General features: G+C 35.1%; 1 protein-coding gene across 6 annotated transcripts in view; it reads right to left on the minus strand.

Annotated features, from left to right (window-relative positions):
* Window positions 1-21,509, minus strand: part of DGKB (diacylglycerol kinase beta) — a 694,453-nt gene that overhangs the window by 490,551 nt on the left and 182,393 nt on the right. For all 6 annotated transcript variants that reach the window (XM_003782718.2, XM_012811488.1, XM_023519015.1 and 3 more), the window contains 2 exons: window positions 11,531-11,671; window positions 2,158-2,207 (listed from right to left, as the gene is read on the minus strand). In XM_003782718.2, the coding sequence (XP_003782766.1) occupies window positions 2,158-2,207; window positions 11,531-11,671 (191 nt within the window). The remainder of the gene's footprint in view (window positions 1-2,157; window positions 2,208-11,530; window positions 11,672-21,509) is intronic.

Genomic DNA, 21,509 nt, shown 5'->3' on the forward strand with positions numbered 1-21,509 from the left:
CTTACTTAGTTTGTAGAATTGCTGCAAAGATTAAACCTAATATCATGTAAAATACACTTATCTTGTCTGGCATATTACAAATGATCAACATACACAAACTGATATTCTTAAACATAGTGGTCACTTTTTAAATTATAAAATTTCTTTCTATTTTTCACCTAAATGAATAAACTGCTACACCTTTAGGGCACCAATACAAGTGCCTTATGAAGGTACAATATGAAATCTGACATTGAAGGAAAACTACTAGAGCACAAGAGAAAACTCTAGAAATTAAATGCAAACCTTTAATTACAAAAAACCCCCACTATTTGTTTAACCATAAATAAATTTATTTCAACTCATTTTTAATATTGTGAATATAGTTATAAACATTGCTAGTAATCTATCATATATGTTAACCAAAAATGGCCAGAGACCAAACAAAGAAACAGTTGGCTGAATTTTCAAATTAGCTACCATCTCAAGGCTAAATCTAATAAAGAAACATTCTTTTGGGTGGCACCTGTGACTCCTGTGGCTCCTGTGGCTCAATGAGTAGGGCTCCGGCCCCATATACTGAGGGTGGCAGGTTTGAACCTGGCCCCAGCCAAAATGCAATAAAAAAATAGCCAGGTGTTGTGGCAGGTATCTATAGTCCCAGCTACCCAGGAGGCTGAGGCAAGAGAATCGCCTAAGCCCAGGAGTTGGAGGTTGCTGTGAGCTGTGATGCCATAGCACTCTATGGAGTACACTAAACTGAGACTGTCGCTAATAAAAAAGAAAGAAAGAAAGAAAGAAAGAAAAGAAACATTCTTTTAACTTAATGTAACAGAAACACTAAATAAAACAAATCTACATTAAATATAATTTGCATTAGTATAGTCATGAATGCTACAGTAAGCATATTGCAATATCCAGAAAAAAATCTAGATTCCTAAGCTGTGAAATGGCACCAGAAAATTAGCAAACTTATTACGTAGCTTGATACCTCAAAATGGAAACAGAACACTACAAGGCACTTAAAAATAATGGCATTTGAAAAATGACTGAGACTTAAACCTAAGAAATCCCACAATCACAGCATCAATTCAGAGTGGTGATCATTTCCTAGAGTAGGAATTGTATATTTTTTCTCTCTCTGGAGAAGCTAATATGCCATTATTCTACTCAATGTTACATAAATATGTCTCTAAAGTTATTGCATAGCTTGTTAAGGTCAATTGGAGCTCTGCCATAGGAAGGTCCATCAGGGGAGGAGAGAAACTGTCTCATTAACAGACACAACAGGTAGTCATCATTTAATGTATCAAAACATGTACTTTTAAACGCACCTGTACACTTCAAAATTTCCAGAATATGACACTTTTCCTTACTACTTTTATCTTTCCTGATAGAACAGCAAATAATATGTAAAATATGTTACTAACAAATATAAAGGACTATTGGATGGAACCTGAGATGGACTTTCATATGATACACTGATTTAAACACTAGAACTAAGAATTTGCTTTTTATAACTCTGAGAGCTAACAAAGCTATCAATAGATCACGCATAAAATAAATATGTAATTATCATTTTGAGTTAATCATACAGAGATATTTTTCTTTTGTTGTTTTTTACAACTAAAACTATGGAATATAAACTGCATAAAATGTGAGGAGAACCTGACAAAGGGAAGTCTTTTAAAGCAATATATAAATATATTTTGTCCACATGCATGTCCAGGAATACTTTTTAAACGTCAGAAAATAATGACATGATTAAATTGACATATAATTTCTTTAAATTATACTTGCATCCTCAATATTTTCTTTAGTGTCAAATTTCACTAATAGTTTTTCCTTCTTTCCAGATCAATGGTCACAAGCTTATCTTATGTTTTATTCAGAAAATGTTGGAGTCTTTCTTTTTTTAATCTAAGTTTAGTTCAGGGGGGAAAAAGTCATGATTTTGTAGCAGACCTGTTCAAAATAAAGCAATCGCAATCTTAGCAGTTTCCTGAGATCAATCTTGTTCAAAAAAGTCAAAAGATAAAAGTGCTGTGTGAGTACATGTAAATTATATTATGTGTGCCTTCTGTGGTAATAGCTATAAATTTATTCATTGCACTTTTCAGGGAAAGAAAAAAAAAACCTCTTTGAAATTTTCACAGAAAATTTGAAGAAAAAAATTACCGAGCTGTCCAGGAAGCCATTCCCATCCGTGTCATAAAGGCGAAACATAACTAGAATAAAAGAGGTGTTAAAAAAAGATTATAGGCAAGTAAGATCAATGTTAGTTTAAAGCATATTCTTTAAAATTTAGTTTCTTTTGAAAACAAATACTAAATTCCTCCCCTGCTCAAAGCAAATTATTTAGCTTGAGTGCTAAATAAGAAATGAATCATTAAGTATATGGGATATCAGATATAGTTTTATCAAATTTTGTTTGTACCTAGGAGACACTAAAAGCACTGGTTTTTGTTCAAACTCTTTATTACACGATCATTCAATGAAACTCAAAAATAAAAGATGAGAAGTTGAAATATTCATGGTCTGCATATTACAGGGCAGGTAGGAGACGAATAAACAACTGACGTGGAATTTTCTAAATCAATTATATTTTGGAAACAGCCATCCATTATTAGGTGAGCTTTGTCAATCACTGCTTTCTTATCCGCGAGATGAGATTAGTCAGCCTGCCATAAGACACATGTTGGTTGTGAAAGTTAAGGAAGGTGATGTGCACAACTGCATATCAAAAGCCATATGTCGCGACACAAATATAACCCACTGACCTCAAGCAGTATGGAGGAGGAAGGAGAGCGAAATAGGGGATTCTTTCTGATGGAGGATACGAACACGGACTAAATCATTATAATCATGGTAAGAATGGTTTATTTATTTAAATCTGAGATGGCGTTTCATAGGGTAACTGATCTTTGAACTGATCAAATAAGGAAGAGAGGAGAATGCCGGCTGTCTGTTAGTAGGTTAAGGAAAGCCAAGGTCCCTGACGGGCCGGGGGATGCCCTTGTGTAACTCACACACCCCTCACAGGCTGTGGCAGAGGCTGCAGGTGCAGGGTTGAGGTAAACAAAAGAATGATGCAGCTGTAAAAACAGAAGTGTGGAACAGAGGGTTTGTGGAGAGTTTGTATAATTTCCTGGGGAATCTTGATGTCTGAGGTTTATAATATTAATAAAACATTGATAACTAGGAGGGATAACCTTGAATGTATATATGTAATTAATTATTATTTTTGTATTTAATAGCTGTTGCATTTCACCAATTCTAAGCTATCATCAGAAGATGAAAAAGATGTCTGTATGTCACTAAAGAGGACAAATGTACCAAATTAACATGATGTTCTATTTCTTGCAAGATGCAAACAGAAAATGTTAAAGGTGTTAAACTGTAAGAAAAAAATGTGTCTCTACTGAATTAAAGGAGATTATGTTAGGCCAGTCAAAGGACTTAACTACTGTATGTTTATTTGCAAACCATAGTTATTATTTCCTCCCATATACCCAATACATGAGAGGAAAATAAAATCTAAAAATAAAATGTGGTTCCTAAGCATTTCAGGAGTTTCTAGCACAGCAGAAACTCAAAAAATATCTTTGTAAGTGGCAAGAGTTAGCTGGCCACTGAGAGAAAGGATTAACTGCCAGGAACAAGGAAAGGAATTGTAAAAACCTATCCCCAGCTCAATCCAGTAGTTAATTTGGATATGGTTTCTGGAGAGGTAGCCTCTCATACGTGTTTTCTGCCTCTCTCAGAGATTCTGTGGGCTCCTCAATAACACTTAAAAATAATAACCTGGTTTATTAAAAGCAAAGGGTTAAAAGGAAACTTGTTTCTCTGTCTCTCCCAATGATATTGTGCATTTAACATTGGTTAGAAAAGTGAATTTATTATTGAACTATTACACTTACAGAGAAATAAATTATTCAATGAGTTATCTTAGTGAACACAACAATGTTCATTATCTCTATGTCAAGGAATAGAATATTACTAACAAAACAGAACCCCTTTCCCTCTCTCACATCGTGATATCCTCTCCCCTCCCCAAAGGTACCCACTATCTTGACTTCATGCCTTCATTTGAATTTAGCGTCCCTTACAAAGCATCACTGGTGATCTTCATCTGTATTTTCTTGGCGATCATCAGCACACACATTGTCTTCCCTACATAGTATTTCAATATATGAAAAATCATGATTTAGTCATTCTACACTGAAGGGATATTTTGGTGTCTACAGTCTCTGATTTCTAGTAATGCTTAGGCTGTCTCAAATCATACTTCTACAAACCTTCTTACACGGCCTTTATGCTTAGGTGAACATTTGGTACAGACCAACAGGAGGAAGTCTGGGCCATAGTAGATATTTGCAAACAGATGTCAGAAGTGGCTTTACAAAACTCGTCTCTCAATAGCAATCTAAGAGAGTTTAAGAAGCTGCACTTCTTCACTGACACTGAGAATTGCCAGTTGTCTAATTTAAGTTGATATTGTGGGTGTACGCTAGTACATCACTAAGGTTTTAATTTGACTTCCCCTGATTAGTAGAGAGATTGAGCTAATTTTATCTTTATTGGACAACTAAATATCCTGTCTTGTGAATCGTCTATTAAAGTCTCTTGCCCAATTTCTCAGAGAGATGTTTGTGCACTTTTTATCAATTCTTAGAAGTTCTTCACACAGTTTATATTTAAGTACTTTTGGCGATTTATGTTACAAATATATTCTCCTACTCTGTTTTGACTCTTCCTTCTGTTAGTATAAATTTTGATGAACCAAAGAACCATAATTTTAATAAAAGTCTAATTTATCAAACATTTGCTTTCTGGAATTCCTTTATGTGTAATTTTATGTTCTATACAAAAATCACATCTTGTAGACAGTATCCTTTTGTGTCTCCTAGAAGCAGTAATTCTGGGAGTGAATTTTGGGTATGGTTTGAGACGGGGAACATTTTAATTTTTGCTATATATTTTACAGTTTCTATTTTAATAATTACTAAACTAAAATTTGCCCCCGTACATTCCTTCTTTCTTTTTAGTTTACATGCTTTCTAAGTGGAAAAAATAAATGCCAGCTAAAAATTCTTGACCCCCGGCCACTTCACCTATTCTTGGATTTGCCTGTTGAATTTTAGCCACTGCCACAATCAATAAGTCCTCTTACAAAAAGTAATTTGAAGAAGCTAACAAAGCAGAGGAAGGGAAAAACCTTATAAGTAAAAGGAAAGTTTTCATCCATCAGATAAGACTAAGAACATATAAAGGCTCAAGCTGAGAACAAAATGGATTCTCTATGTGGTTAAAAGAAAGACAGAAAAAGTGGGAAAAAATTATTCAGCACGTGTAAATCATATCCCAGATGTGGAATAAAAGACAGAAGAAAAAAGGAAAGAAGGTAGGAAACAGATAAAGAATGAAAAAACTAATAAGCAAAGTTCTGTCTTAGAGAATGTATATACAAATAATTTTATTCCACAAGAGAGAGGAGGTAAATTGAAGGGGTAAAGTGATTATCTATGGAAAGATTCAAGAACAAATGAAGAACACAAATTTCTGAACCAGAATTTATGATGGAAATTTTGAGAATTGATTACTTATAGAACTGGAGGAAACTAATCAAGTAAGGCATTTTTTTTTTATATTCCAAGGAAAACAAAATTCTTGGGCCTGATAAGATAATAAAACCTTCCCCATTAAAATAATATTTATGAATAATAATAAAGTTAATGTTTAATCCTTAAATTTTATAATAACATTATTTATTCTTAATATGTAAAAGTCAAGTTCCAGAGTCAGGTGAATTATTGAACAAATAGACCTTATTTTTAAATCTAACATAGGCACCCAACTGTTTAGGTTCAAAAGTAAAATAAGCCCAGTGTTAAAATCATTCTGTCAACATGGTAACTTCCAAATATGGGTACCTGCTACAAAGCTCCAAGCTAGTCTAACCCACTTTTTTCTATTTTTATGCTCATGTAATTTCACTTTATATAGAAACAATTATGTGCCCACACATGTATTTAGTTAAAAGATCAGAGCAAAGGCATATTATGCAAGGTAAGTGTAATTTTTATATCTAATTTTTTTTCTATTCCAAGATTTCAAGTTTCTGTCTATTTTCTCATTGAATAGCCTACTCTATCTACCATGGTATTTTTGTGCTTGCCATTATATGTTATTAATATGAACATGTTACTGTAGAATTTGTTACTGGGTATTAGAATTTATATATCTTAAAAGACATTTAAGCTAGAATTTCTTTAATTGACTTTTTGCCTGTTTTATGCATTTCAATGCCTACTTAATAAACTAACAGAGGAGAAAAAACTAGTTGCTTTGAGTGTCTGACATCTACCATCATGGAGTAATACTTTTTCCTTTTTTCCACAGCAGAAACGATAAATAAAAGACACCCTTTCAAAATAAAAAGAGTGCTACACAGGTCAGAGCTCATAGATTTTAGTTACAGCTAGATAAACTAGTAGAATAATAAATAACCACTCTCTCTGGGCTTTCAATCCTTCACCTTTAAATATAGGAACATTGACTAGATGAACTTGAGGGTCTCTTCAATGTTTCAGTGGTTCTAAGGTCAATACCATACATAGCAGCTACGTTAGTGTTCAAATTGCTCTTCATTATCTGCCTGTCCATTATCCATTTTTCCTGGATATTTTCCTACTCGTTTCTCTTTAGTGACCCATTCTCAAAAATGTAAGAAAATTTGAAACTTACTAAGTCATTAATATCTTGACAAACACTAATCTAAATAATAGGCATTTTAACATTCAAGTATAAATAAATTTAATATTATTTGATATCTTAAGTAATTCATATTACTTGTTATCTTCTCAAGCTCTGATTCACCTTAATACAGTCCCACTTAACTATCATTTATTGAGCATCTAACTGGTAAACACACATGCTCTCACACACATAGGTATTAGGTTATAGGACAAGTTGTTACACAGAGTTCAAGGGTATGTGAAAGAAAAGTAAAATAAATCCCATTAGGAAATGGCAAGAGGACCCCTGATATAAGAAAATCCAAATGATGAAGGACTGAGCCAAAAACAGACTGGGCAGAATGCCCCTAGCAAATGCACATTATAAGCAATGGCAGGAGGGGAGATTGGTCTGATGAGTGGAAGCTGGACCACGTGATTGGACCACACCATTTGTGCCAGATGGAAGACTGACAAAGCAGGAGAGGATCTAATTGTGGAGCCACATCAGTTTATCAGTGCTAAGTGAAGAATCTGAATTGTATGTATTTTGATATGAGGAAAAGGACACTCTTTCTCTAGGAATCAGAAGAGAAACAGGAAAATATCAGTGTAGTAGGTGACCAGGTTTTAGGCAAGAATGGTTAGAAGTTACAAGGATACTATATGAGTGAGATGAAAATTAAACAGATGGGTGTTTGAAAAAACTAAAGCTTCTGGAATAACTTTTATCTAGGCAATGGAAGTTAAGAGAAACACTGGCTACACGTTTTGAGTAGATCTATAATCCATAGACTTATATTTTTATTTCATTAACTTCCTGCCCATAAGTATATGAGAAAATAAACTGGATGCCTGAAACTAAGTGTGGAAAAACAAATTGACATCATACACCAAGGACTATAGGATCAGTTTAAATTTGAAGGTATGAGTGGCCAAAAGTCAGCAAGCAAATTCAAGAGGCAGTGAGGTGACCAAGGGTCGAGAATTTTTGAGTTATCTTTATTATTTCACTTAAAAAAAATTACACAAGGCCAGGTGTGGTAGCTTGTAATCTGAAAGGGAGGCCATGGTGGGTGGATTACTTGAAATCAGGAGTTCGAGATCAGCCTGAACAAGAGCAAGACCTGCCTGTAGTCCCAGTTACTTGTGAAGTTGAGGTAAGAGGATTGCTCAAGCCCAAGAGTTTGAGGTTGCTGTGAACTATGATGCCCCAGCACTCTACCCTGAGTGACAGAGTGAGACTGTCTCAAAAACAAAGTTACATGAACTAATAAATGTCAAGAAATTTATGTGAGCAAATATTAGTTTCTCTAATCCTCATAGCTACCCTATGAGAGATACAATTTTATACCCCCAGTTTTACAGTTAAGAAAACTGAATTCTGAGGCAGCTTTTTTTTTTTTTAACATACCCAGTCACTCAGATCTGAATGCATTAAGTCTGCACTCAGTCAGTATAAATTAAGAGTCAATATTCTTAAGTACTATGTACGGTATATTTAAATTAAAAGTGAGAGAGTAATAAGTTACATGACTATTGGATGTGGTCAACGTGGAATTCCAGAGTTTTAAGTTATAGAATCAAAGCAATTCCTGAAAGCTAAAAGGCTTGGAGTTTTACAACAATGAGAAGAGCTGAAATAAAATGGAGGAGAAGCCAGAGACTTTGAGGAATGAAGGAGATTAAAAGAGAGAACGAAGGTCCATAGAGTACAGTGGGACGGGTTAAGCTTGGGAGGGCAAAGCAGCTGTGATACCATGTCCGTCCCCATCAGTTGGCTGAGATAGCTGGGGATTAACAACACGGAGACACAAAAATGAAATCCCCCAAACCCTAAAATGTGTGTGCACACGAATGCACAAGCACACTTCCCAGGGCCTCTGCCACCAGAGGAAGACAACTTCTCCTTAGTATACAGCCTCAGGGCAATATAAGTCCTCAGAGAGGAATTAGGACTAGATTAAGGACATCGAGGTGAAGAAATGGTTCATGGAGTAAGTCCTCACTCAGCATTGGCAAGAGGTTCCTGGAAGTAGCAACTTTAAGTGACACAATAGATGGCAGAGCCTCACATAATGGCCTTTCCCTCAATGTCATTTTGTTACAACACTGATCACTGATCAGAAAAGAAAAAAAAAAAAAAAAACCTGTCTATGTTTTATACCATTTCACTTCACATCAGTTTCCAAGAACCTATTGACAACATTAAATGAGGACTTACTGTAATCAGTGGAGAATTGGGGAACTTTTGTTTGTTATTTTCTTTTCAGTAGGGTCAGCTCTGCAATGAACACTGTGTAAATGCCTGACACAAAAGATGAGTGAGGAGACAGAAAGTTCCAGGTAGTGGGATATAGGTTTATAAAATATTATTTGGGAGGGAACAGTATTACTTTTATAACCATTGATGATGATGTAATTGTTTTTTCCTAATTAGGAAAAAAATATCAAACACATATTGACAGTGTCAATGGATTTTTGACTGGACAGAAGGAATCGCATAAGCCAGCGCTCCTCCAAAATGTGGTCTCTGGACCAACAGCATCAGCGTCACCTGGAGAGATGCTATAAGGCCCAATTAAGGTCCTTCCTCGTTCCTGCAGAACTAGATACTCTGGAGATGAGACCCCACAAGTTATGTGTTCATAATCCCTGTTGGCGATTCTGATGTGTGATGAAGCTTGAAAATCTCTGACCTAAACCAATGTGTCTGTATTCCTCTCTGCTTAGCTACCTGGATTCAGTAACCTAAATTCAAATTCACCTGCAAAAATTAATTTTAGGCACTTGGTCACATATATTTCTGTGTTGTCGTGGTTTTTTCTTCATTTCTTTCTTTACTGTGTTTAATAAGTTACAACACTTTTGGAAGTAAGTATATAGTAAACTAACCACTACTAAGTGTTTTTTAAATCTTGAAAGTTAATAAAAAACTAATGTAACTGTAAAAGAATGCAAAAATATTAGGAATTTTTAAGTGTGCAATTACAGAAGGGCAAAAATACATGGTAAATTGTTAAAGAAGGAGGTGAGGAGGGAAATTTTGATTTAATTGATGTGGGAAAGGGCCAGGTTTTGGCTTTCAGAAAGAAATTTCTGATTGATATATAGCCCGGGTGAAGACCATTGAATTGGAAGGTAGTAGAGAGAGACACAGAGTATCATTTATGTTGAAGAACCTGATAAAAATAATAGTGGAACATCAGGTCCTACTACGTCTTCATAGAAGTGTCTGAAAAAATGGTTAAGCAAAAATGCACGTGAATCTTGTGTGAGCAAGTGCTTTCCTGTGAAAAAGAGGAGGGAAACTCCCAGAACGACAACAGGAAGGGGCTGAGAGCACTGAGGAAAAGTAAGCAGCTGGTCAATCTGACTTGATTCTTTAAGTGGCTTGGAATCGTATTTGATTTGAGACTCTGCCTGCAATTGTGGATGAAAGTTATGTGGGTGCAAGGACTCACCCTGAAAACTCAAAAGCACGCTTCTTTGGAACTCCACCTTAAGAGGTGACTTACAAATAATTAAACTGCCACACCAAAGACCATTTTGAGAGGATGGATAGTACCTTTTTTCATTCTTAGATGTAAAAAAAATAATTCTTTGGCTTTATACTTTTATAATCATCCCAAACATGGTCTGGTAACACCTGACCAAACTTTCTCTCTGGCTGTCACTTCAATAGAAATTCACTGAACATTAATATTTACTTTGGAATGAGAGAGATTTCTGTAGATCCATAGGAATACAAAATAAATCTTGAATGCAAATATTCGATATTTATGAATAATAAATAAATATTTGAAGGATGATGTTCGTATGGTTTATTCATAACCTAAGCAGGTGTGACTCTTTAATAATGACATTATTGTAAATCCCTACTGACAAAAGAAATGTTAAGAAGTTATTATTACATTAAACTAAAAGGGCTTCCAAATAATAATTCTGAGCCATCACAACATTTTACATTTGTTTTAGAAATATTTAAGCTGGGGCATTATCCTATTGTCATTCTCATAGTAAGAATTTTTAATTCATTGCGCTAATATTGAATATAGTCAAGTTCATCGTATTATCGAATAAGCTGTCAACACTAAATGTAGAAAGGGCTTTGGAAATAGAATAGATTATCCAATGTTTAGGTTTAGAATAAATGCTTAAAAAATATCTTCCTGCATTGCAATGAGTATAGTTTGCCACCAGAGAGAGCTCAGTCACTATATTTTATAAAATGGAGTTATTATTTTCTTTGAACTAGATAAAAATTCTCTCCATCGGCCACATCCTAGAAGAAACAAAATTATTATTTAATTTATAATATCCAGATTCAAATGTGGTTTGGTGTTTAAAAAATCATATATCCCTGCCAAAGGGAATGTGAGTGCTGAAGTTTGTGAAGATTTCCACGGATGAAGGGTGCAGATTGCATTTATGGGGGACTTTGTTGCTCACTTACGGGAAAGCTTCTTTATACACTAGAAATAAATATTTTCTCAAAACAATTCAAAGGATACTTTTCAGTAACTTGTCAATTCAAAAGAATGGAGTAACATTTTTAAAAAGTCACATGACATAGTCCAGAAATATTAATATTGGTTAATGGAAATTGATAAATAAAAATCTGAAATAGGTGAGTCTTAATACCTTTTAGCTGTATGGTCCTCAGTAGGAGGAAATTTTTTTATTTCTAACTCTAGTCTCTTTGTTTATCAAAAAAATATACAACTGTAGTAGATGCGATTTAAATTCATCGATACCCAGTCCCTTCTCCTACCCCTGACTATGATTAAGTAAAATAATTAGGAAACACGTACACTCAAGCTTGTCCTCAGGTCGTCCTCTTTCCAGGAGAGACAGGTAACAGACGATGTCCTTCAGGTGGATCACCTCCGGGGAGCGTGTGTTTGCGGGAGAGGTCCGGGGAGGGGTGATGGCACCTTTATTCATCCTCAGCCCTGGGAGAAAAACATTGTAATTTTTAAAATATTCAGTCTTCTCAAACAGAAAGCAAATGAAGAAAACAGATCACAAATAGACTACACAGAAAATAGAGCAGGTGTATATAGATTTTCTTAAGCATAGCATGAATAATATTCTCAAAAAAAAAAAAAAAGAAGACACTTTGGTATAGCAAAGTTAGACATACTCTATGACAGTTTCAAATGATGGAGGGTTTCTTGGGATGCAGGGCCCTGGGCAGTGCTCTGTCTGCTGGCATCAGGAAGAATCCCACTGCCGAGGAGAGACCATCCACCAAGCTGAACGCATGAGGAACCTGCTCTCCTAGTCCACCCTTCCCTGCTTTGGGCGGGGAAATACTAACAACTTGGCCTTTCAGGAAAAACTGGAGAAGAAATGTGAGTCTACCCCAGTATGATTTCTATCTTGATAATAAATAATAATTAATTCACAAAACATGTTTTTATGTTGAGTATTGGCCAAGACAATGAAGAAAAGACATCCTTTTATGTCCTTATGGAATTTGCCGGTGAGTATGAATAAAAAGAACATAAACAAAATTCTGGATAAACAAGACTGACATTTAATTAGAGAGGTAAGAAAACATGACTAGTGTGGTTTTAATCTAATACTTTAGCACACATTTACCTAATTGCACATCTCTTGCTCTAGTCTATTTCCTTTGATTTATACAATACCTTTGATACCTGTCCTCTCATATAGATGTCTCAGGATTACTAGGCATATAGCTGAATGTACTGTGAGCTGTCACCAGCTTGCTTTTTCTTTGGAAGTGTTACCATTTTTAAAGGGAACTATATGTTGATTAATACGTGACCAAAACTGCAGTAGGGGCTTTAACACGTGTCCTCCTTGGTCCCTACATTAACCCCAGGAGGGACACTGCATTATCTCCATTTTGCAGATGAGGAAAAGTCTTATAGAGATTAATTATCCATAATTTCATAACCAGCAAGACCATTTCATAGTTTACTTTATACTGATAGTTTACAGATTATTTTTTTCAAGGCCAATAATAAAAAAGGTAGAAAAATAATTTACTTCTTAACCCCCCACACACGTATACACACACACAAGTCCTCATTAATGTATTTCACAACTGTCCACATATTCTCTTTTCTATATTAATCTACTCCTATTCTATTATATTTGACCCTTAACATGTTGTCAAAGCTGTTCAAAATAGAGTGTACTAGTCACCAATAGATCAAAAGCCACCATTTGAAAAAATCCTTTACATCCTTCTTTCATTTTTCTTTTCACTATTTTACTTCAAGCATATTTGCATGTTTTGCATTAATTCTATTTCTACATATAAAGTTAGCAACAGAGACATATGTTAAATAGATTTTCTGTCTTAACAGAAGTATCAATATATACTACAAACTAATAGGTATTTTTGTAAACCAAAGTAGGCAGAGCATTGAAGACAATCCTGAGCTTTAAAAAAGTGCCTTGAATAATTGCAACTAGCCAACTAAAGCTTAGCCAGCTGCACGAATAAGCAGTTCCAACTTATGGAAAAAAAAATTTGGCACTGACCCTTGACATGACCATAACTTCCAGACTTGGAGAACACAGAACTTGAGTTACGGTCGGATAAGCTCTGACCTAACTCATCCTGCCTGATGAGCTAATCCCCTCTTCCCAACCTTCCCCCTGTGGTACTGAAACAATCTAATCAGCCTAATTGAACATTTTTTAATACAAAAACTCAGAACAAATCATAAAAGAAAGAAAAGAATATATTGCAACATTTATTTGAAAGAAAGCCAAACATATTATACATTGTCACTTATTTAGAACACAGTATGGTAATTTGTTTGTACTTATGAAACTAAAGCCCATTGTATTTAATTATCAGTTTTCATTATACTGATTACAGACAACTAGGGAATGTGAGGACCACATAATTTTCTGTTTGCCTTTCCTGTCTCTAATGTATAAATTTATCATGAGCGTGTTATACGTTTATGGTTTGCTGCAGTTATTCAAGAAGCATATTACTGTACTAAAATTCTTTTTTTTGAAAAAAATGAGTAAATATTTTCCATTTTCAGTTTGTGACATTGTGATAACTGAAAGATGTATCATGCACTTAGTTGTGTCAGAGTTTTACATTTAAAAGAACTTAAAGCTTTTAAAATAGAAATGTGGCATATGTCCATTCTATATATTGAAGGACTAATTAAATCAATTCTTTCTACTCCAAATGCAGCAAAATTGGAGAGATAAAATATGAACTTTCTGAAATGATTTGTAAAGGCATCAAAAAGAAAGATAAAATGTCAAAGATTTTTTTACATAATTACTTAATAAAAATATAATTAAAAATAAACTGAGCTTTTTTTTTAAGATTTTACTTTTTTAGAGAGTTTTAGGCTCACAGAAAATTGAGAAGAAAGTACAAAGATTTAAAGATCACTACTTGATAGCCTTCCTTCATTTTATTTATCGAAGCCATACTTGCTTCAAAGACACATATATCTCCCTGTTTAACTTTAATTCCTCTTCTATGTACAGTGATCACTTCCATGCACAGCCTTCCCACTATCCACGTCCCCTCCCAGAGTGCTGCATTTGTTACAATTGCTGAACCTACACTGACAGATTCTGACATGTTGTGGGCATTTGATGTCATTATCATACAAACCCCAGAGCCTACATTAGGGTTTGCTCTTGTGGTGCGCAGTCTATGAGTTTGGACAGCGGATAGTGACCTGTACCCACCATGACTGTACGGTGCAGAGTAGTGTGATGTACTGCTCTAAAAATTCTTTGTTCTGCCTATTCAGTCTCCTCAATCTCTTGCAATCCTTGGTCTTTTTATTCTCTCTGTAATTTTGCCTTTATCAGAAGGTCATACAGCTGTAATCATGCAGCATGGAACTTTTTCAGACCTTTTTTTTCACCCACTAATATACATTGAAGGTTCTTCTGTTTTCACACAGCTTGGTGGCTCACTTCTCTTTAGCACTGAGAAACTTTCTGTTGTCTGGATGTACCATAGTTTATTTATCATTCACCAGCTTTATTAAGTTTTGAGGCGTTTAAGTGATGGACATGTCCACAGGCTGGTTTCTGCTGACATCCTCTTCCCAAGATCAGCCTACGTTCTCTTATGTCGTGAAATATTTCTTCATATTTTCATTTAGTTTTCTGAAAACAGGCCCTGGACCTCAATCTGTCTTCATGGAGGTTATTTTTACACCATGTTCCATTCCTTAGACTTTTTTTCTTCCTAAATCTGGCTGGAGTTCTTTTCTACTATGTATTTCCCTCTGGTACAGTTCATTGCCCTGAAGAAAAGTCCTTTTCCTTTTAAATAGTTGCACTAACGATTATTCAGAAGCTCAGGAGGCAACAGAGCAAAGAAAAAGTTGCAAACTTCGTTTCCCGACTATGGTTCCTCCAGACGTAAACGTTACTGGTTAGCAGCCGTAGCCTCTGGTGAAGAGGCTCAAAATTCTATTTTCCTTTCCAAAGGCCAATTTTAACCAACCAGTCATCAGGAATTCTCTCTTTAAAAATGAAAATGGAACATGAAACTAGGCAAAGCAAAAGGTGTTGCTTTTTCCTCAAGTGGCCAATATTTAGGTCTAAAGACTATGTGGTTCGTTGACACCTAATTCGTAGGTTGTCTGATTTGCCCAGTTGTAAGTACTACTTTAAAAGTATACTTTACAAAACAATGTATACCTAGATGTTCATTATATATACAGGTATATATATATACACACAATATATACAATGTACAACAAATTACAAAACAAAATGAAAAATAAACATTGTAAAGTATGCTAGTTTATTAGTAATAAGACTATTACAATTTTATTCGGAGAGCAGTTTCCTCTGTTTAATTCAGGATATACATATATCTAGATACACACACACATACACTCATACACACGCATGTATTTGTAAGCATTCTTTTCTTCAAAGTTTTAATCACAAAAATAGGTAGCGTTAGTCAAGTTGAACATTAACTACTGTTATATTTCTCAAGCACATGATTTTCATTGTATTACAATCTATACTTTCCATTTCTTAAAAAAAACTTTTTAACAATAAAAAGATTTTTCCAATAGAAAATTTTAATTCCAGTTTCAAAGTTTAATGATTAGCAAATAACTTTTGACTGCCTGTTACGTAAATGCCTCTGGTCCACTGTACTTTCCTTTCAAACATTTGCATTTCAGATAATGAAAGTGGTGACATTATTGTTTTTTTAAACTGAGATATTCAAAACTAATAACCTGAATTACGTTTGTAAACATAAATATGGCAATTGAACTTTTCCTTTTTTAAAAACCAGTTCAATTTACATAAATTTACCAGCCTTACTTATCACATAGTAAAATGAGACATCCAATATCCATCCTAATAGGCATAGACAATCACAATTAAAGACAATTGTTAGTGTCATTACACATTTCGTGATTTTTTGCACTTAACTTTGCAAATAGTATTATAATTTATTTGTATTAGACTAATACAAAGTATTATAATTTAATTATAATTATTATTCATTCTTTATGCTTACACAAAGTGGCATCAAAGTAAGGTAAACTGCATTATTAGTCAGTAAAAAATGCAAAATAGACAGTGATTCCTCATATAGTGCAGAATAACGCCTGAGATCAAGCTGGGGTCAGGCAATCCTTCTGAGAACATGCTCTGATTTTCATCAGCTTGGACAAGGCCAAAATCCCCCAAACAGGGCTTGAAGCACAGGTCTTGGGGGTAAAGTTCCAGGAGTAGAGCATATTCTGTGAAAGGACAATAATAGTAACAACATCTCTGGGTTGGCCTATTATGAAACTAATTTTTAGCTATCATAGGAAAGCTATAACCCAATTTTAGCCTAAGAATACGGGAGGTGGGGGAAGAGGAGAGAGAGGGGAGGGGAGTGGGGAGGATGGGTGGAGGGAGGGTGATTGCTGGGATCACGCCTATGATTTATCCTATAAGGGTATCTGTGAATCTTTCTAAATGTGGACTATAAATGTCTTAACACAACAACTATGAGAATGACATGAAGGCTATGTTGGCCAATTGGATGAAAGTATTTCAAATTGTATATGGAAACAACACATTGTACCCCATGATAGTATTAATGTACACAACTATGATTTAATTTAAAAAAAATCTCTGGGTTGGGGCAGTGACTCATACCTGTAATCCCAGCACTTTTGGAGGCCAACATTGGAGGATCACTTTGGGGCCAAGAGTTAGAGACTAGCTTGGAGAATTTAGGAAGGCCCCATCTCTACAAAAAAATAAAAATTTAGCTGAGCATGGTGGCACACATCTATAGTCTCAGCTACTTGTAAGGCTGAGACAGGAAGATTGCTTGAGAACCGGAGTTCAAGGTTGCAGTGCGCTATGATCATGCCACTGCCCTCCAGTCTTGATGACAGAGACTCTACCTAATAATAATAATGATGATAATAATAATGATACTTTTGGCTACGTGCAAAGGATATTTTTATATGGTGGTCTCATATGACCCTATAATTCCATTTTAGAGATGAGAAAGTGGAAACTCAGTAGTTAAATGCTCACAATCACATAGCAATCAGGGGAACAAAGAGTTGAAAATGGGTCATCTAATTTCAAACTTTGGGCTCTTTTCAAAAGCAGTAAAAACAAGATCTATCTATGTCAGTGCTGTTCAATAAAACTTTCTGCAATAACAAAAATATTGTCTATATGGAAGCCAGTAGACAATGTAATCCACACCCATGTAAGAGAAAAACAAATCAAATCAATGTCAGAGGCGGGGGAATGAGGGAGTAGGGGAAGCTACATTGGCTATGACAATGTTTTATGGTGGATGGCACACCTCTTGGGGGTGGGACACAATTGTAAGAGGGACTCTGCCTAAGATAATGCAAACATTGTAACCTAATACTTGGTACCCTCAAATTAACCTGAAACAATAAAAAAGTTCCATATATACACTATTTAATACAATAGCATTAACTATATATGGTCATTGACCATGGAACATGGCTGGTAATCAAAGAAGTGAAATTAAGTTTTATTTAATTTCTAATGAATTTAAATTTAAATAGCCATGGATATTTAGTGGCCACTATATTGGACAATGTGGATCATATATTGTTTACAGGTAGATAATTGAAAGTTGGTCAAATTACTCTCAGTCACTTGAACATGTCTAAGTAAGGGACAAAAAAAAAAATTAAACCACCACACATTAAAAGAGGCTACTATGTTAAATTGTCCCTGTCTGGCACATGAAAAGAAATTACAATGATATTCTTATATTTAACTCAATACTTTCAGAACGTATAACATCTTAGGGGGGGAGCTACATTGGATATGACTCTATGTTATGTATATGAACTAAAACATTGGAAAATAATGTTTAATAAATTACAGCAATGAGAGAAATTTACTGAGCATTTATAGGATACCCAACACTATTTTCAATGATTTACATGAATTATGCTTTTTGAGTCTCATAATATCGAGTAAGATAGATCCACTTACTATCCTCGTTTTACATTTAAGAAAACAGAGGTAATGATTAGTAGCACAGAACAATTCAATAGGTTGTCTGAATTGGGGTTTTATCCATAATGCAGAATTTCATGAGGCCAAAGAGAGGGAACACCAATCAGAGGAGTCTGTCCCTTGTCTCTCAATAAATGACTTTCATTTGAAGAGTTCGATTTTCAGGAATCTTAAGAGTTGATATATTGATTAGTTCAGAAAGGAATTATCACAGAAAGCATAGCCATTCGCCCCAGGTCTTGAGTCACCCATTGTAAAATATGTTTGTGAGTGATTATGTATATATGTGTATTTGCACATATACAAACACACACGCACACACACACACACACACATATATATATATAGGTATTTACCAATCTTTACCAAAAAATGCTTATCAAGAAATGGATTATGAATGGTTTTTCCTATTGCTTATCTGTGTTTTCTAAGAGATAGATAACTAACATGTCCATTATAAACATAAACCTAAATAAATACTCAGGACTTTTAACATTAGTCATTAGTAAAACCAGATCCCAAGTACTGCAGCTAGGGTATTTAATAATCCAGATGAAAAAATCCCATCCCTATAGAGCTGTCATTTCCTAAGGGATTAAATCAAGTGCTCAATATCATTGCATATTTTCTAGCCACAATATTAAAGCATATGACAAATGAGATGTTAGGATTGATTTGAGCCTCAGCAGAGTATTAAATCTCTTATTTGTTTTTACTAGACTACCACAAACTATATAAATAATCTTGAACAGAACAGTGCGGAATCTTAAGACAACACTATCATTCAACATGCAATTAATATAAAACAGAAAATACCAAAAAATCTCTTTATCCTAGGTGAATAAATATAGTAATAAAGGCAAAAATTCAAAAACCAAATATTACTTAGATTATTCAGGTGGAAGAATAAAGAAATATGTATAATCAAGCCCAGTATATTAAAAACCATTTTGTAACTAAAGAAGAGACTTGATAAAATCTTTTTATTTACCAATAGTAATTTTAACACAAACCTGATCTCAAAGTTGTGAGTTTTCTGGCTTTAGGGAAGGAATTGCAAGATAAATATTTATTGGAATAAAATAATTTGGGATTTACTACTACTATCAATAAAGATTGGAAGTGTACATTTGGTAAAGTAGAGTATAATAAATGTAATGGGCCAAGTACAATGGCTCACACCCTGTAATCCCGGCCTCTTGGAAAGTCAAGGCAAGAGGATTGCTTAAGGCAAGGAGTTCAAAACCAGCCTGAGCAAAAGCAAGACCATATTTGACAAAATTAGAAAAACTCTCTGGGTGTGGTGGCGTATAGTCCCAGCTACTCAAGGGAAACATCACTTGGGCCACGGAATTTGAGGTTGCAGTGAGCTATAACCATGCCACTGCATTCTAGCCTATTTTGAAAAGAAATGTAATGGTTAATATAAATAAATGTTACTTGGCTAATGGATAGAAATTTTTTTACCTTTATTTTTATTTCTAGAACATTCATAAGACAGTATTAAGCTTAATATATCAACAGTGACAAATATATCAACATATGTAAACGTACCAACATATTTTAATGCCTACTATGTGCCAGGTAGTCTATCTCATAGTCACATAATACTTGTCTGTTCAGTTTGAGATGGGGGGGACCCTATCTGCTCATGTTTTGCATTGTGGATATTGAAGTAGCTTATTAAACACAAAAGAATTAAGCTAATACATAGTAAAAAAATACAAACAGATATACACATATTTTTTAATATTCTCAAGACAGTCCTTGTAAGAATAGTAGTTTCTTCTCAGCACAATTAATGAAGTATGTCTTTTGGCAAGATGATTCAGTCAGGTCATTTGCCAAAAGAACATTTGTCCAAAGGTTCAAGTACCAAATTTTTGCTGTACAACTTTCTGTTCTTAATCGATTAACTTCCTTAAGGCCAAAAAGGAGATGTTTCTCCTTTTCTACCTAAAATAAGTACTTGTGGTGTGACCTGTTAGTTGCACAGAAAACATACTATGAGCTAAATCCTACGATTGTTATCACAGCTTCACAGCATATATATATATATATATATATGTATATATATATACATGTTTATCAATCTTATTTGTTTTTTCTAGAATAAATTTGTTATTTAACAAATTAAATAACCCTTGCCCCATCAAATATGCAATAAGAGGGTGAGGGAGAAAGATAAGTTTCCTTAGCCATTTCAGAGATAGTTGTAATTATCTTAAAATATCTGCTGGATCCTTTTATACCTCAGCCTCAACCCCATCATTATAGCTTCCATATCACTCGCGAGGTGATTAGTTTTTGGCTTAAAATCTTATAATGTCTCTCCGATTTCTTCTGGATTAAATTCATAACTCAGCATGACAGACACAACTTGTCCCCATGTGGCCTTGGCTACCTCCCTGGCCTCTTGTCACACCATGGCATCTGCACCGGCCCAGTCAGAACCTAGGGGGGGCATCAGCCCTCTCAGTTCTGCTAATCAGACTACCTTCCTCCAAGCCTGTAAGATCCTCAGGACTCGGACCCTACCAGGTGCTCACCCTCATTCCATCGCCAAGCCATAACCTATACTTACCAGCTCCTGACCACCATCCGCTCTGGGCCCCACAGGAATGGCCTTGTTGGGCTGTTTATCCCAGTATAAGTGAGTTGTGAGAAGCCCAGACTGCCAGTCACCCTCAGCTTCAGCTGCATTTTCCCTCCTTCTTACAATATTCCCTCCTGCCAGCAGTACTGGTCACCATCAGACGTGCTACATGCACTAAATCGTCACTCCCCACCAGAATGCAAATGACTATTGGAGAGGGGTTTTATTTTGCTCACTGATGTATCCCCTGGCAGCTTGAACATTAAGTGGCACTCTGTAAGTAGTCAATTTTAAATGAATATTGAATTGGCGACAGCTCACACTGCCCTTGGATTGGGCATGTTTAGTGTATTGGAATAGAAATACACAGGTTGCTTCCTTTCTTGGATCTCCCTTCCCACCCTCTCCCACGAGCACCCAGCCCACTCTCTGCTGGCTTCCCCTGGATAACTCCAACTTGTCCTGGATGATGTCTGCAATGGTACAAACTCAGCTCCGTTCCTCCAGTCTTACATGGGAACCTGAAGCACGTCACTGGGCTCTCTACATAGTCAGTTCACACGTGGATGACAGCATTTATTTTATTAAAATATAACTGGTTGTTCAATTGTCTGTCTTCCTATTTTACTTTAAAGGATCCTCAGTTTATCTGAGGTATTCCTGGCATTCAATGTGTT

The sequence above is a fragment of the Otolemur garnettii genome, unplaced genomic scaffold (genome assembly GCF_000181295.1).
Source record: "Otolemur garnettii isolate 467f Iridium unplaced genomic scaffold, OtoGar3 scaffold00005, whole genome shotgun sequence".
Lineage (NCBI taxonomy): Eukaryota > Metazoa > Chordata > Mammalia > Primates > Galagidae > Otolemur > Otolemur garnettii.